Source organism: Saimiri boliviensis, chromosome 18, assembly GCF_048565385.1.
Source record: "Saimiri boliviensis isolate mSaiBol1 chromosome 18, mSaiBol1.pri, whole genome shotgun sequence".
In the NCBI taxonomy this organism is placed as follows: domain Eukaryota; kingdom Metazoa; phylum Chordata; class Mammalia; order Primates; family Cebidae; genus Saimiri; species Saimiri boliviensis.
Window position 1 is genome coordinate 4781133 of NC_133466.1, and position 17870 is coordinate 4799002.

The 17870-nt window shown below is 45.6% G+C and overlaps 1 protein-coding gene across 2 annotated transcripts in view; it reads right to left on the minus strand.

Annotated features, from left to right (window-relative positions):
* Positions 1 to 13202: 13202 nt before the first annotated feature.
* Positions 13203 to 17870, minus strand: part of MX2 (MX dynamin like GTPase 2) — a 46438-nt gene continuing 41770 nt past the window's right edge. The window contains exons 13-14 of one of the 2 annotated variants that reach the window (XM_074389242.1): positions 14862 to 15116; positions 13203 to 13872 (exon numbers count right to left, since the gene is read on the minus strand). In XM_074389242.1, the coding sequence (XP_074245343.1) occupies positions 13630 to 13872; positions 14862 to 15116 (498 nt within the window). In that variant the 3' untranslated portion in view covers positions 13203 to 13629. Of the gene's footprint in view, positions 13873 to 13894; positions 13922 to 14861; positions 15117 to 17870 lie in introns of those variants that run through there. The other variant, XM_074389243.1, reaches the window with a different exon arrangement.

Consider the following 17870-nt stretch of genomic DNA (forward strand, 5'->3'; position numbering starts at 1 on the left):
CCCCGCCCCTCCCCCGCGCCCCCCGCCCCTCCCCGCTTTTCCTGTCTGGCCGCGAGTCCAGGGACTGGTTTCCTCTGCCCAGTTTCGTTTTCCCTTCTCTGCCTGGGTTCTACAGCGTGTGTTCTAGACCCGTTTCTCAAAGGATGGTTCCCGGAACAGCAGCATTGGCTTCACCTGGGAGCTTGTTAGCAATGCAGGGTCCCAGGCCACCCCAAGGCCCCTGCATTGCACCTGCATTTTAAGGGCTTTCCTCAGGTGATCACGTGGTAACTGGGCATGAGAGGGCTGGCTTCTGGCGTGGTTGCCTTTGGTCTTCAAGGTCAAGGCCAGACTCTTCCTTCATGTCTGTCCGCGGCCCACCAGAGAGCCCTGCCGGGAGGGGCAGAGGCTGAAATCCTTTTATACTGGTGAGCTTTGGAAAGCAGACCTGGAGGCCTGCCGGACCTGGGTTCAGGCTTTGTGTACAGGTGGCCCAACCACTGAAGAAAAGCAAAATATTTTACCCCAAAATCTATTTTCTTTCTTTTCTTTTATTTTTTTTTTAGTGCAGTGTTGGTCTGTCGCCCAGGCTGGCGCAGTGGCGCAACCTTAGTTCACTGCAACCTCCGCCTCACAGGTTCAAGTGAGTCTCCTGCCTCAGTCTCCTGAGTAGCTGATATTACAGACGTGCACCACCATGCGCAGCTAATTTTTGTATATTTAGTAGAGACAGGGTTTCACCATGTTGGTCAGGCTGGTCTCGAACTCCTGACCTCAGGTGATCCACCTGCCTTAGCTCCCAAAGTGCTGGGATTACAGGCATGAGCCACTGTGCTTGTCCCCAAATCTATTTCTTTTGCGTATTTCGAGATGGCTGCTCAGAGAGCCAGCACACAGAAGCACCCCTGTGGGACTGTCTTTCCTGGGCAAGATTTGCGTCTTAGGGGGTCAGCACTGAGGTGGCCAGGCTTTCTGGAGACTCCCTTGTCTGGATGTAGGAAAGGAGAATTGAAAGCCTGACACATTTAAAGTTCTGATAGAGGCCAGGTGCAGTGGCTCACGCCTGTAATCTCAGCACTTTAGGAGGCTGAGGCAGGTGGATAATGAGGTCAGGAGTTCCAGACCAGTCTGGTCAACATAGAGAAACCCCAACTCTACTAAAAATGCAAAAAAATTAGCTGGGTGTGTGTGCCTGTAATTCCAGCTACACTGGAGGCTGAGGCAGGAGAGTCCTGTGAACCTGGGAGGCGGAGGTTGCAGTGAGCTGAGATCGCACCATTGCACTTGAGCCCAGGTGACAGTGTGTGACTCCATCTCAGAAAAAAAAAAGGGGTCTGATAGAAACAGTCACCATCTATTCTCTCTGAGGGCTGCTTCCTGCTCCCTGGGAGGTTTCTCCTAGGTAACAAGAACGCCTTTGTCAGCCAGGCCTCCCCTTCTCCCCATTCCATAGCCTGTTTTGCCACAATCCAAGCCACATTCTTTTTTATTTTTAAAGAATTTTTAAAAAACTTATTTTAGGTTAAAGGGCACATACAAAGGTTTGTTACATTGGTAAACTCGTGTCATGGGGGTTTGTTGTACAGATTATTTCATCAAGCAGGTATAAATCTCAGTACCTAATAGTTACGTTTCCTGCTCCTCTCCCCACTCCCACCTTCCACCCTCAGGTGGACCCCAGTGTCTGCTGTTCCCTTCTTTGTGTTCTTGAGTTCTCATTTAGCTCCCACTTCTAAGTGAGAACCTGTGGTATTTGGTTTTCTGTTCCTACGTTACTTTCAAGCTACCATTCTTTCTGTAACTTCCAGATGGTGTGTAAGCTTCTGCACCTCATGGCTGGGGGGGTAGGGGAGAGAATGGGGGTGAGTGGCGGGGAGGGTGGAATAATCAATCCGAGGTTCGCCCCTGTGAGCAGGTCAGGAAATGAGTGTGCCTTTTCTCCCATTCATCTGCCTTCTCTGTGTTGATTTTTCATGACTCTCCAGAGGGTGAAGGGGGAGTTTTCCCTTGGCCCCTGCCCCCTCAGCACTGGCATTTACAATACTGGGAGAGGTCTGGTGGCCTTTCCCAAATCATTTTTTCCCAGATAGGGCCAGCTGTCCACTGGCATTCACACACAGGAAAGACGTGGTGCGTTGTGGTAAATCCAATTACAAAGGGGTTCACTGAACAAAGCATCCCCCTCTCACCCTCGGTTCCTCCCTCTCACCTCCATCTCTTCCTTTCTGTCTCCAGAAACATTTATTGGGCCCCATGCTGGCTTCTATGCTGGATACTTGGGATATGCGAATGAGTAAGATAGAGCAAGAGACGAGCAAGGAAGGATGGAACTGCTGGGAGCCGGAACTAAGTGCCGCTCTTAGCGCTTATTCCAGAAGCTGGTGGCCCTGGAGAGGGGCCATGAGGGGGTCGTGGGGGCAGTGGCTGAGAGGAAAGGGTTCAGGAAGGACTCATGGGGGAACAGCCACTTGGAAAGCTTGTTTTCCATTCCCGGATAACACAGGAGTTACGGTAAAAAGTAGAGCACATTAATGCTTCCCTTGAGCTGGGCTCCCAGCCACCCTGGAGGCCAAGGTGGGGGATTCCCTGAGCCTGGGAGTTGGAGGGTGTAGTCAGCTATGTTGGCACCACTGCACTCCAGCTTGGGCTACGGAGTAAGTCCCCAACTTATAAAATAGAATAACAAAAACGAAGAAAGCTTTCCGGATCCTAGTTTGTATCACAGATGTGAAGACAGCTAAGCCCTGAAAAGCTCAGCTCTGTGCTCTCGATTTCTGTACCCCACAGTCCCACGTGCATGCAAGGCACTCAGCTCAGGTTTCGGGGTCGGGGGGCTCTCAGGTGAGGTAGAGCATGAGGGCTCACAGGATGAGATAATAGCTCAAGCTAAGGGGTGGGGCCTTGAACCCAGGGAGATCCAGAACTGATATTTCAGATTGTGGCCATCTCGTCTTTATTCCTGCTCCTTCTACCTGAAATATAAGTGCCTACAGGTGCCAGTCACCTCTCATAATAGAAGCCAGTGCAGGAAGTATTTGGGGCCAGGCCTCTGCTATTGCTCTCCAGACCCCTGCAGCAGCGAAGGAACTATATGGACAAGTTTGCTATCGGATCACTCCCCAGAACTAACATGGGTGAATGTCCATGAAGTTTATCCAATAGAGACTGGGTCTACCTAGGCAGCTTCCGAGCAGCCAGGCTCAGAGACTCTGTAGGTAGCCACGTAGCCTGTCTCCATTGTTCTTGAAGAAAAAAGAGGCCGGGCACCGTGGCTTACGCCTGTAATCCCAGCACTTTGGGAGGACGAGGCAAGGGGATCACGAGGTCAAGAGATCAAGAACGTCGTGGCCAACATGGTGAAACCCCCATCTCTACTAAAAATACAAAAATTAGCTGAGCATGGTGGCGTGTGCCTGTAGTCCCACCTACTCGGGAGGCTGAGGCAGGAGAATTGCTTGAACCCGGGAGGCGGAGGTTGCAGTGAGCCGAGATTGCGCCACTGCACTCTAGACTGGTGACAGAGCAAACTCTGTCTCAAACAAACAAACAAAAAAAAAAAAAAAGAAAGAAAGAAAAGAACCGTTTGGGAGGAATGCAAGACTTTTAAATTATCAGGCCCAGAGAGACCTTAAAATAAGACAGCTACCACTCCCTAATCTCTGCTTTCAGCTGCGTGTTCATCTCTTGAAACCTCTTGATAACAGGTGTTAATAGCCATCGATTAACCTAATAATGCCACACTCTGGACACTGTAACCCACACCCTGTAGCTTAACAATGTATAGCCAGTCACTCTGATATGGTTTGGCTCTGTGTCCCCACCCGAATCTTATCTTGTAGCTCCTATAATCCCCTTGTGTTGTGGCAGGGACCCGGTGGGAGATGATTGAATCATGGGCTGGTCTTTGCTGTATTGTTCCCATGATCGTGAATGGGTCTCACAAGATCTGATGGTTTTAAAAACCATCTCTGTATAAGCTCTCTCTCTTGGCCTGCTGCCAGCCAGGTAAGCTGTGATGTCCTCCTTCTGACCTCCCACTGTGATTGTGAGGCCTCCCCAGCCATGTGGACTGTAAGTCCAGTCAACCTGTTTCTTTCGTAAATCGCCCAGTCTCAGGTATGTCTTTATCAGCAGCGTGAAAATGGACTAATAGGCACTCATCAGTGTTATTTCTGTAAGCCAGTGAGAATTCTTGACAAATGGCTTTGTATCAGCCCTCTCCCCATGCCTCTTTTTTGCTTTTAAAAATCCACTTATAAATGCCACTCATTACAGCGTAGATTCAGGACAACTTAAGTCTGTGCTCCAAGGTTGTAATCCTCAAGCTTGGCCCAGATGCACTCCCTGTTTAGATTAATTTAACCTCACCTCTTCCCTTTATTTTTTTTAAAAATAGTTTTGGGGAACAGGTGGTGTTTGGTTACATTGACAAGTTTTTTTTTTTTTTAAATTTTTTGTTTTTGAGACAGAGTCTCACTCTGTCACCCAGACTGGCGTGCAACGGTACAATCTCGGCTCACTGCAATCTCCACCTCCTGGGTTCAAGGGATTCTCCTGCCTCAGCCTCCCAAGTAGCTGGGATTACAGGTGTCTGCGACCACACCTGGCTAATTTTTGTATTTTTAGTAGAGACGGGGTTTCTCCATGTTGGTCAGGCTGGTCTCGAACTCCTCACCTCAGGTGATCCACCCACCTCGGCCTCCCAAAGCGTTGGGATTACAGGTGTGAGCCATAGTGCCTAGCCTGAAAAGTTCTTACCCAAGCACTTTATACTGTACTCAATGTCTAGTCTTTTATCCCTCACCCCACCCTCACCCTTCCCCCTGAGTCCCCACGGCCCATTGTATCATTCTTATGCCTTTACATCCTCATAGCTTAGTTCCCACTTATGAGTGAGAGCATACAATGTTTGCTTTTTTTATTCCTGAGTTACTCACTTAGACTAATGGTCTCCAGCTCCATCCAGGTTGCTGTGAATGCCATTATGTCATTTTTTATGGCTGAGTAGTATTCCATGGTATATATATACCACATTTTCTTTATTCACTTGTTGATTGGTGGGCATTTGGGGGAATTGTGCTGCCGTAAACATGTGGGTACACGTGTCTTTTTCATATAATGATTTATTTTCCACTGGCTAAAACCCACTAGTGGGATTGTTGGATCAAACGGTAGATCCACTTTTAGTTATTTAAGGAATCGCTACTGTTTTCCATTGGTTGTACCAGTTTACCTTCCTTCCAGCAGTGTAAAAGGTTTCCCTTTAACCACATTAAAGCCAAAATCTATTAGTTTTTGATTTTTTTTTATTATGGCCATTCTTACAGGAGTAAGGTGGTATCCCACTGCAGTTTTGATTTGCATTTTCCTAATAATTAATGATGTTGAGTATTTTTTTTAATGTTGGTTGGTCATTTGTATATCTTTGGAGAATTGTCTATTCATGTCCTTAGCCCACTTTGTGATGGCAGTATTTGTTTTCTTCTTGCTGATTTGTTTGAGTTCCTTGTGGATTCTGGATATGAGTCCTTTGTTGGCTGCATAGTTTGTGAAAATTGTCTCCCACTCTGTGGGTTGTCTGTTTACTCGGCTGGTTCTTTCTTTTGCTGTGCAGAAGCTTTTCAGCTTAATTAAGTCTCATCTATTTGTCTTTCTTTTTGTTGCATTTGCTTTTGGGTTCTTGGTCATGAAGTCTTTGCCTAAGCCAATGTCTAGAAGGAGTTTTCCAGTGTTACCTTCTAGAACAGGTGTCCCCAAACTATGGCCCGCGGGCCACATGCGGCCCCCTGAGGCCATTTATCCGGCCCCCGCTGCACTTCAGGAAGGGGCACCTCTTTCATTGGTGGTCAGTGAGAGGAGCACAGTATGTGGGGGCCCTCCAACGGTCTGAAGGACAGTGAACTGGCCCCCTGTGTAAAAAGTTTGGGGACTCCTGTTCTAGACTGTTCATGGTTTTAGGACATAGATTTAAGTCTTTGTTCCATTTTGAGTTGATGTTTGTATAAGGCAAGAGATGAGGATCCAATTTCATTCTTCTACATGTAGCTTGCAATTATCCCAGCACTGTGTGTTGAATAGGGTGTCCTTTCCTCACTTTATGTTTTTGTCTGCTTTGTCAAAGATCAGTAGGCTCTAAGTATTTGGCTTTATTTCTGGGTTCTCTATTCTGTTCCATACCAGTGCCATGCTGTTTTGGGGACTATAGCCTTGTAGTATAGTTTGAAGTTGGGTAATATTATGTTTCCAGATTTATTGTTTTTGCTTAGTCTTGCTTTGGCTATGTGAGCTCTTTTTTGGTTCCATATGAATGTTAGGATTGTTTTTTCCAGTTACATGAAGAATGATGGTGGCATTTTCATGAGAATTGCATTAAATTTGTAGATTGCTTTCGACAGCGTGGTCATGTTCGCAATATTGATTCTGTCCATCCATGAGCATGGGATATGTCTCCATTTGTTTGTGACATCTAAGATTTCTTTCAGCAGGATTTTGTAGTTTTCCTTGTAGAAGTCTTTCACCTCCTTGGTTAGGTATATTCTTAAGTTTTTGTTTGTTTGTTTGTTTGTTTTTTGCAGCTACTGTGAAAAGGGGTTGAGTTCTTGATTTGACTCTCAGCTCTCAGCTTGGTCACTGTGGGTGTACAGAAGTGCTACTGATTTATGTACATTGATTTTGTATCCTGAAACTTGCCTGAATTCATTTATCGGATCTAAGAGTTTTGTGGATGAACATTTAAGGTTTCCTAGGTATACAGTGACAATCTGACTTCCTCTTTACTGATTTCGATGTCCTTTTTTTCTTTCTCTTGTCTGATTTCTCTGGCCAGGACTTGCCAGTATGATGTTGAATAGAAATAGTGAAAGTGGGCATCCTTATCTTGCTCCATTTTCCCCCATTCAGGATAGTGTTGGCTGTGGATTTGTCATGGATGGCTTTCATTACCTTAAGGTATGTCCTTTCTATATTGATTTTGCTGAGGGTTTTAATCATAAAGGAATACTGGATTTTGTCAAATGCTGCTTCTTCACCTATTGAGATGTTTATGTGATTTTTGTTTTTAATTTTATGTGATGTATCACATTTATTGACTTGCTTGCACATGTTAAAACATCCGTGCATCCATGGTATAACACCTACTTGACCACGGTGGATTATCTTTTTGATATGCTGTTGGTTTTCGTTAGCTAATATTTTGTTGAGGATTTTTAACATCTATGTTCATCAAAGATACTGTTCTATAGGTTTTTTGTTTGTTGTTATGTCTTTTCCTGATTTTGGCATTAGGGTGATACTGCTTCATAGAATGATTTAGGGAGATTCCCTCTTTATCTTTTGGAATAGTTTCAATTTTTTAAATTGCCAACATTTCAATCTCACTGTTTGTTATTGGTCTGTTCAGAGTTTCTATTGCTTCCTGGTTTAATCTAGGAGGGTTGTATATTTCCAGGAATTTATCCATCTCCTCTGAATTTTCTAGTTTGTATGCATAAGGTGTTCAGAGTATCCTTGAATGATCTTGTGTATTTCTGTGCTATTGGTGGTAATAGCTCCTATTTCATTTCTGATTGAGCTTATTTGGATCTTCTCTCTTCTTTTCTTGGTTAATCTTGCTAATGGTGTATCAATATTTATCTTTTCAAAGAACCAGCGTTTTGTTTCATTTATCTTTTGTATATCTTTGTGGCAATTTTATTTTGTTCTCCTCTGATCTTTGTTATTTCTTTTCTTCTGCTGGGTTTGGGTTTGTTTGTTCTTGTTTCTCTAGTTCCTTAAGGTGTGACTTAGGATTATCTATCTGTGCTTATCTATTTTTGATGTAGGCATTTAATGCTATGGACTTTAATCTTAGTACCACTTTTGCCGTATCCCAGAGGTTTTGATAAGTTGTGTCACTATTATTATCATTCAGTTCAAAGAATCTTTTAATTTCCATCTTGATTTCATGCTTGACCCAGCAATTATTCAGGAGCAGATTATTTAATTTACATGTGTTTGCATGGTTTTAAGGGTTCCTTTTGGAGTTGATTTCCAATTTTATTCCACTGTGATCTCAGAGAGTGTGATATGACTTCAGTTTTCTTAAATTTGTTGAAACTTGTTTTGTGACTATCATTTGGTCTACCTTGGAGAATGTTTTATATGCTGATGAGTAGAATGTATATTCTGCAGTTATTGGTTAGAATATTCTGTAAATATCTGTTAAGTCCATTTGTTTTAGGGTATAGTTTAAGTCCATTGTTTCTTTGTTGACTTTCCGTCTTGATGACCTGTTTAGTGCTGTCAGTGGAGTATTGAAGTCCCCCACTATTATCGTGTTGCTGTCTATCTCCTTTCTTAGGTCTAGTAGCAATTGTTTTATAAATTTGGGAGCTCCAGTGTTAGGTGCATAGATATTTAGGATTATGATATTTTCCTGTTGGACTAGTCCTTTTATCAGTATATAATGTCCCTCTTTGTCTTTTTTAAAACTGTTGTTGCTTTACAATCTGTTTTGTTTGATATAAAAATAGCTACTCCTGCTTGCTTTTGGTGTCTGTTTCCATGCAATATCTTTTTCCCACCCTTTTATCTTAAGTTTATGTGAGTCCTCATGAGTTAGGTGTTTCTCTTGAAGGCAGCAGAAACTTGGTTGGTGAATTCTTATCCATTCTGCCATTCTGTATCTTTTAAGTGGAGCATTTAGGCCATTTACTTTCAACATTAGTGTTAAGATATAAGGTAGTATTCTATTTATTGTGTTGGTTGTTGTCTGAATACCTTTTTTTCTCATTGTGTTACTGTTTTATAGGCCATGTGAGATTTATGATTTAAGGAGGTTCTATTTTGGTATATTTCCATGTTTTGTTTCAAGATTTAAAATTCCTTTTAGCAGTGCTTGTAGTGCTGGCTTGGTAGTGGTGAATTCTCTCAGCATTTGTCTGTCTGAAAGAGACTATTTCTCCTTCATTTGTGAAGCTTAGTTTTGCTGGATACAAAATTCTTGGCTGATAATTATTTTGTTTAAGGAGGCTAAAGAAAGGACCCCTTTCCATTCTAGTTTATATTATTTCCACTGAGAAATCTGCTGTTAATCTGATAGGTTTTCCTTTATAGATTACCTGATGCTTTTGCCCCATAGCTCATAAGATTCTTTCCATTGTCCTAACTTTAGATAACCTGCTAACTATGTGCCCAGATGATGATCTTTTTGCATTAAATTTCCCAGGTGTTCTTTGAGCTTCTTGTTTTGGGATATCTAGATCTCTAGCAATGTCAGATAATTTTTTCTCAATTATTTTCAAAAATAAGTTTTTAAAACATTTATATTTTTCTTCTTACTCAGGAACACCAATTATTCTTAAGTTTGGTTGTTTAACATAATCCCAAACTTCTTTGAGACTTTGTTCATTACAATTTTTTTTTCCTTTGTCTTTGTCAGACTGGGTTAATTTGAAAGCTTTTTCTTTGATGTCTGAAGTTCTTCTGCTTGTTTCATTCAGTTGTTGAAATCTTCCAGTATATTTTCCATTTCTCTAAATGTGTCTTTAATTTCCAGAAGTTGTGATTGTCTTCTACTTATGCTATCTAATTATGTGGAGATTTTTTTTCATTCATATCCTGTATTATTTTATAAATGTCTTTTAATTGGTATTTCCCTTTCTTGTGTCTCCTTGAGTAGCTTAATAATCAACCTTCTACATTTTTTTTTCTAGGAAGTCAGAGATTTATTCTTGGTTTGTATTCACTGCTGGTGAGCTTGTGTGATCTTTTAAGGGTGTTAAATAACCTTGTTTTGTCATATTACCAGAATTATTTTTCGGGTTCCTTCTCATTTGGGCAAACTATGTCGGAGGATAAATCTGGGATTCAAGGACTGCTGTTCAGATTCTTTTGTCCCATGGGGTGATCCTTTAATTTACTGCTCTCCTCCTTCCCCTCGGAATGGGCTTCCTGAAACCTGGACGGCAGTGATTGTTACTCTTCTTCAGGGTCCTGCTGCCCACCCAGCGGAGCTACCAGGCTCTGGGCTGGTTCTGGGGAGTGTCTGAAAAGAGTCCTGTAATGTGATTTTCTTCAAGTCTCTCAGCCAGGGGTACCAGCACCTGCCCTGGTGGAGGCAGCAGGGGAGTGAAGTGGACTCTCTGAGTGTCCTTGCTTGAGATTTTGTTTAGTGTGCTGGTTTTCTCAAATGCTGGGTATGCTAGCAGGGAAGTTGTCACGTGGACAGACTCAGGACCTCTGGCCAGCCAGGGTATCACAGGCAGTGGAATTCGCTGCTGTTTTCTTTTTTTCTTGGGGTGAGGCTGTTCTGTTATGTGTTGCTGTAATGGCTTGAGTTGGTTGGCCTCCAGCCTTGAGGTGGCACTATGAAGAGAGCAGTAGCTGCCATAGAATAGAGAGGATACCAGCTTGCCCGGGTAAGTATTCCTGTTTCTTAGGGGATGGGTGGGGCCATAGAGCTCCCAAGAGATTATATCTTTTGACTTTGAACACCAGGGCAGGTAGGGGAGACCATCAGGTGGAGACAGGGTTAGGCGTGTCTGAGCTCAGAGCTTGTTAGGGCTGCTGTGGGTGATGGGGGTGTGGTCCTCAGGCTTATGGAGCTACATTCCCAGAGGGATTATGGCTGCCTCTGCTGTGTCCTACAGGACACCAGGAAGGTGGGGCAAAGCTGGCAGCGACAGGCCTCATCCAGCCTCCATGCAGCCAACAAGGCCAGTCTCACTCCCACTGTGCTCCCCCAACATCCAACAGAGCTACATTTATATCCAGGCCTCTAGTGGGCAGGACTGAGATCCCAGGCCACAAGCCTCCCTGCTGAGAAAGCGAACAGGGCTTTCAGACCTTGCCCGCTTCTGTGCTCCTATCTGTGCTTCCCATTGCCCTTGCCCCCTGCCCTGGACTCTGCCCAGGAAAATTCCCCATCAGTCAGATTATTACAAAGTTCAGCTGGAAGTCTCCTTCTCCCCGCGGCTGGCCCTCCCCGCAGGGACCCCTGTGAGATAAAGTCAGAAATGGCACCCCTGGGTTTCCCTGGGGCCTGGGAGTGCCTGCGGGGCTCTTCCTGCTGCTTCTACTACGTTCATATTTCACTTGGCTCTCTAAATTTATTTCAGCTCTAGGTACGGTTAAATCCCTCCCCCGTGACCAGGATTTTTGGGTTCCCCAGTGAGGATGTGGGTTTGGAAGTGCTTTATCCCTCTTACACTTTGGACGTTTTTTTTCGGCTGTCTCACAGTGTTTGCAGTGACAAGCCACATCTTTCGCAGGGTCTGTGAATTCTTTTGGTTTTCCTGGTATGATTCTGCAGCGGCTCTGGGAGCAAAAGTTCATGATGGGAGTCTCCACGTGCTGCTCTATCTGTCCATGTGGGAACGTTAGTCCTGCCTTCTACCTGCCATTTTCCCTCTGGAAAAAAAAAAATCCAGCTTCTTCTCTTTAGGTTGACATTCCTAATTCTGGAAATCAATGCTGATGAAATCCAAGCGTTCCTTATGGAAATGTAGTTTGGAGAGTGGGGCTTCCCTGGTCCTCCCAGCCTTGTCAAGCTTCTGTGTGACTGTGACCCGTGGGTGCGCCCAGGTGAGATAAGCAGAGGAGTAACGCAGACATCCCACAGAAGCCAGAGAAAGAAAACATCTGCTGTTTTAGGCCCCTGAGTTTTGGGGTGATTGTTACAGCACTAGATAACTGAAACATATCCCCAAATTCCAGGTTTGAAGGATTGCAATCGATCGATCAGTGTCAGCCTTTCCATGATCACTTGGTTTGCTTCAGGCCAGACCCACTGCCTTTTGAATTGGAGATAAATTTTTCCAAGTTTTTGGTCATTGCCCGAGTTTTGTGTTCAGAGTGCACACGCCTATTTTCTTACTTGCTGTTATGGACCAGATCATGCCTCCCTCCTCTGCGCCCCTAACAAATTCATATGTTGGGGCCTTAACTCCCAGTGTGACTGCATTTAGAGATAGGGTCCTTAAAGAGATGATCAGGTTAAATGAGTCCTAAGGGTGGGGCCCTGATTCAAGAGGACTGGTGTCCTTTTAAGAGAAAAGAGAGAGGCCAAGCATAGGCCTGGTGAGACGATGGCTGTCTGCAAGCCAAGGAGAGAAACTTCTGGAGAAACCAAACCTAGCAACACCACCTTGATCTCAGACTTCCAGCCTCAGGAGATGGGAGGGCATGAAGTTCTGGAGCTTAGGCCACCCAGCATGTGATATTTGTTGTGGCAGCTCTAGCAGCCGAATACACTCGCATTTGAACACAAATCAGAGACCTCTGCAACAGCCCTCTTGGGCATGCTGGTCAGGTGTGATTTTTGACTTGAACTTTCTTTTCCAACATCTTTTACAGCAAATAAAGAAAGAAATTCATGTAATCTTTCTTGACTGTACCTCTAAACAAAGCTGAATGTTTCTGAGTCACTCTTTCCATCTCGAACTTGGGTTTTAAAACAAGTAAGTAATGATATTTATTCTATTGTCTTTTTATTAAGGAATCTATAGGTTCATAGTTTGGAAAAAATGGAAAACAAGAAGAAAGTAAAATTACCTATAATTATGATCACTGGTATGAAGTTTGTGTGTGTGTGTGTGTGTGTGTGTGTGTGTGTATGTGCACACACACGCGCACGTATGTATTTGGCGACAGAGTCTTTTGAATTGGAGATAAATGCTCTCTGTCACCCAGGCTGCAGTGCGGTGGTGCAGTCATGTCTCACTGCAGCCTTAAACTGGGTTTAATGGTTCCTCCTGCTTCAGCCACCTAAGTAGCTGAGACTACAGGTGTGCAACACTATGTCTGACATACAAATTTTTTTAGAGACAGGGTCTCGCTATGTTACCTAGGCTGGTCTTGAACTCCTGGCCTCAAGCCATCCTTCTGCTTCAGGCTTCAGAGTCACTGGGATTACAGGTATGAGTCACTGAACCTGGCTACATTTTTTTTTTTTTTTTTTCTTTTTTTTTTGAGATGGAGTCTTGCTCTGCCACCAGGCTGGACTGCAGTGGTGCAATCTCGGCTCACTGCAACCTCTGCCTTTTGGACTGAAGTGATTCTCCTGCCTCAGCCTCCTGAGTAGCTGGGACTACAGGCATGTGCCACCACACCCAGCTAATTTTTTATATTTTTAGTAGAGATAGGGTTTCACCATGTTGGCCACGGCAGTCTCAATCTCATGACCTCAAGAGATTAATTAAGAGCAGTAGCCTCAGGGCTCTCCGTCACTCCACAGCACTCATTCCTTTAGTGAGATGTCATTTATTAAGTGGTTACAACGCTGCACAGGCTGGGCAAGAGCCTGGACGTACAAACGAAGTATTCGACCCAGACCTTCCCGCTCTGGGGTCACATAATCTTGTAGGGAGGAGGCAATACAAATTACAAATTAGCCAAGAATGGTAGCAGTATCTTAGGATACTGTAACTGTGTGCTACAAGCCCCAAGGACTGGAGAAACACCTTTTCATGAAGGTCAGGGAAGGGCTGGGTGTGGAGAGGGCTGAGCCCGTGTGGACTTCTGATATACACTCTGGTGCTGGGGGAGTACAGTAAAGTTGGACACAGACAGCAGCAGAAGAGTCTGGCCCCAAAGCAGAAGCAGCATCCTGCACCGTCTCCTCTTACAATGAATGACTACGCACAGGAAGACAACCATAGGCTTCGCCATGCTTCAGCGCATCTCTTCACTGCAGAATTTACAGAGTATGTGCCGCGCCTGAGCGAGCCGGTAAATTCTCTCCTTAAGGATTCTTCTCCTGGTGGCGGTCTCACTCTGCTCTTGAAGCAACCAGGAATAGCGATCTTTTTCCTGCAGTATCAGCATCATGGCTTTCTGCAACCAGTCACCATTCTCTCGGAGCATAAAATACTGAATTATGAATGGGATCTGGTTGGCCAGACGTTTGCTGGTCTCCTGGAAGAGGGAGTAAGAAGGGTTTGCTGGAGTGGTCTCAGTGCAAGGTCTGTGGTTGCGGAGGGAAGGCAGGCATGGCGTTCTTGGGTGCACATATGGTTACCTTGCTAATTCCTGGTGGTCCCGCCCACTTCCACTCCAGTGGTCAGCATCAAACCCCATGAAGGCTGTATCTGCACTGACCCCTCTTTATTTCCAGGTATCCCCTCTAGCACCAAGAACCCCCCTGGCAGGCTAGCAAGCCCATACCACCTCTCGGCATCCCCACAGCTCCTCCCTGCTGGAGAGACCCCCTGGCCCAGGACTCCCTTGGCTCCCTTCTGGGGTGCCATCAGGGCCGTTTCAAATCCTCCCCTCATTCCATCTTCATCGGCACAGCCTGTTTGCCTGGCAGCCAGATGACCACGGCTGGAAAACCACTGTCTATTCTGATTGAGAAAGGGCTTCGGGAGATAGGTGTCTTTGCAGTTCAAAAGCTATTTTGCCTTCCTGGGCACTCTGACACTTGCATATCGGATGGAGGGCCAGTTCATTGGGTCACAAAATCTAGGGAAAGGAAATTTCATTCCTATCTTGTGGGACTGGCAAGTGTAACATATTAGTGCCTTCTGAACACCAAGGAAAGCTGACTTATAGCCATTATCATTGACGTTTGCTGTATTTTGCTGTATTCTGATCATAGCAATTTTGTAATTCATGTACTGCATGTGAAATATAAAGAATTTTGGGGTCAGAATTAATTTTGAGTGCATGCTCTGGCACTTTAAAAATTGGTCGTGGGCAAATTAATTAAAAGTACCTTCACAGGGTTCACGTAAAATTATCAATGAGAAGATATCTGAGTAGTTTATCATTGTGCAAAAGGGCTTAATACACTGTAGTGGGCCCTCCCTCCACCCCTCAGCAAAGCCTCTCTAGGTTAGAATAGCCCCTGCTCAGCTCTGCAGATGCCAGAGAACACTGCTCCTGCGCCTTCCCCAGGGACTCACCAAGAAGTAGGCATTCAGGTGGACACCTATTTCGGTAATGGTGGAAACCGAAGACCCATCACTGGAAACATGAGAGTCTCCCTTCATATTCTGTAAAGGCTTCCCCATTGGGTTAAAAATCTCTTCTCGGACTTTCTTCAGAACACCACTGTAAATCTGATCTTGACAAAACACCATCTGCTCCATTCTGAACTGAAGGTGGACCATGCTTTCTGCCTTTTCTGCGTGTTTCATTTTCATGTCTTCAATCTTGCTCTGGTTAGATAAGAAGGACAAACACATTACTTCTTTCTCCTCTTTCCTGTTGGCTTACACAAAATTCAGAAGTACTATTATGTTGAACTCAGAATTAAAACTCATCCAAGGTCAAAGAAGTGCTGAGACTCGAAACAGTAACTTTTAGAAAGTGCCACTTCGTCCGTTCCATCCTTACCAACCCAGTCTCCTCACTCCCCCTGCAACATGCCTTCTCTCCTGCCCTTTCTTTCTCTCTGCCCATCCCTGGTCCCTCCCACACCACCAGCTTTCTGCTCCCTCAGCAGGGTCAGGCTTAGTCCATACTGTGGGGACGGTGTCAGTCATTCCTAGGGCTCTGCTTCTGCCGGAATGGTTCCAGTGCTGATGAACACTGGATAGTGGTGTGATGTTTGTGTTTCCCAGGAATCACCCATACAGTCAAGGAAGAAAGAGGTTGGCCGGGTGCAGTGGCTCATGCCTGTAATCTAATCTCAGCACTTTGGGAGGCCGAGCATGTGGATTACTTGAGGTCAGGAGTTTGAGGTTAGCCTGACCAACATGGTGAAACCCCATCTCTACTAAAAAATACAAAAATTAGCCAGGCATGGTGGTGTACATCTGTAGTCCCAGCTACTTGGGAGGCTGAGGCTGGAGAATGGCTTGAACCCGGGAGGTGGAGGCTGCGGTGAGCCGAGATCACGCCACTGCACTCCAGCCTGGGCAACAAGAGCGAAACTCCATCTGAAAAAGGCTGGACATGGTGGGTCATGCCTGTAACCCCAACACTTTGGGAGCCTGAGGCAGTGGATCACCTGAAGTCAGGAGTTGAGACCAGCCTGGCCAAAATGGTGAAACCCCGTCTCTACTAGAAGTACAAAAATTGGCCAGGTGTAGTGGCAGGTGCTTGTAATCCCAGCTACTCGGGAGGCTGAGGCAGGAGAATTGCTTGAATCCGGGAGATGGAGGTTGAAGTGAGCCAAGATGGAACCACTGTACTCCAGCCTGGGTGACAGAGCAAGACTCCATTTCAAAAAAAAAAAAGGAAAGAAAGAGGTGACGTAGCAGAGAAGAGTCACTGCCACCAACTGAACATGTGTGTCCCCCACCCCCCAATTTACATGTTAAAACCAAAGCAGAAAGGTAACGGTATTGGGAAGTGGGAGGCAATCAGTCATGAAGGGAAGTCTCAGGAATGGGACTGAGGCCCTTACAAAGGAACCCCAGAGAGCTCTCTTCCACCATGTGAGAGTACATAAGAAGGTGGTGGCGGTCCACAACCTGACCAGGCTCACACACTGATCTCCCAGCCTCCAGAACCATGAGAAACAAATTGTTATTGTTAATAAGGCACACCCAATCTGTGGGACTCTGTGATAGAAGCTTGAACTAAAACTGTCATGTCTTGGCTTTGAGTTTCTTTTTGCTTTTTTTTTTTTTTTTCTTGAGACGGAGTCTCACTCTGTTGCCCAGGCTGGAGTGCAGTGGCAAGATCTTGGCTCACTGCGACCTCCGCCTGCCGGGTTCAACTGATTTCTGGCCAATTTTTATATCTTTAATAGATATGGGGTTTCACCATGTCAGCCAGGCTTGTCTCAAACTCTGCCCGCCTTGGCCTTCTGAAGTGCTAGAATTATAGGTGTGAGCCCCTGTGCCCGGCCTAGGCTTTTGAGTTTCAAACAGACTTTTTAAAACTGAAAGCAGAAGCGGTGGCTTGAGGGTGAGAAGGTGAGTGTTAGAGGTGAAGTTTCACGGGTGCTGGTTTTTCTCTTTTTGAGTGTATGTGGCACCTGTGAAAAAAATAAAATCTTGGGACCCGAGACTTACTATGCCAAAGGGAAAGTGAAGCCTGGGGACTGGGTCACACAATAACTGCATTCCTTTTGTTTCCAAATGGGCAGCTGTGACTTCACATGAGCACTTTATCCCATGTAAAATGTAGATTTACTGAGCGTGAGATGAACGCACGATTGACTTTGCCTCCACGCCTTTCTTTCTGCATGTCAATGTAGATTCGCTGAGTGCTGGTCAGAGCCTCGCCGGAGTGTGACCTCTGCCTCATTGCCTACTCTCCTTCCTATTTCCCTCCCTGCTCGCTCTTTCCCCTTTAAATACTGAAGTTCCCCTACACCCTCTTTAGGAAAGGCGCAGGTCTCAGATCGCACTGGGACTTGCGTTTCTTCTTCCCAGGTACGTCCTTGGCCTGGGCAAAAAAAAAAAAAAAAAAACATCGGATGGAGGCGGGTCTGCCTCAGTCACTCTTCGGTTTACACAACCATGGACAGTGGACCCTCTGGGAGCAGAAGTGGCCTGTGCCTCCCTCCTCAAGATTTGTGACACAGGGGGTAACAAGACCCCCGGCTCTGACGTGGCTGAGGGGACTGTGCAGGCCATGGCCTTGGGGAGCCCCGCAGGTGCCGGCCCAGAGCCAGGAGCTGCTGCAAGGCTGTGTGTATCCAAGAGTGGCACGAAAGATGCGAGGGTCCTTGGTGGACGCCAGAGTTCCTGTGGCCCAGAGCCGTTGGGCTGGCGGCAGAGCGCTTCCTGTGTCCCGGCGGGGCTGGGCAGGAGCTCAGGGACCAAGGGGTCCAAGGCCCGGGAAGGACAATGAGCATCTTGGTGGTTGGGGACCAGGCAGGTCACCCACCCCACGAGCAGGCACCCGGGACCCAGACACAGCCCCTGAGAAAGTGGGCGAGAGTCAGGACTGAGATTTAATTTTCACCAACAGGAAAAAAGGGTGACAGAAGAAATTAATTTACATTACAGGGAAAT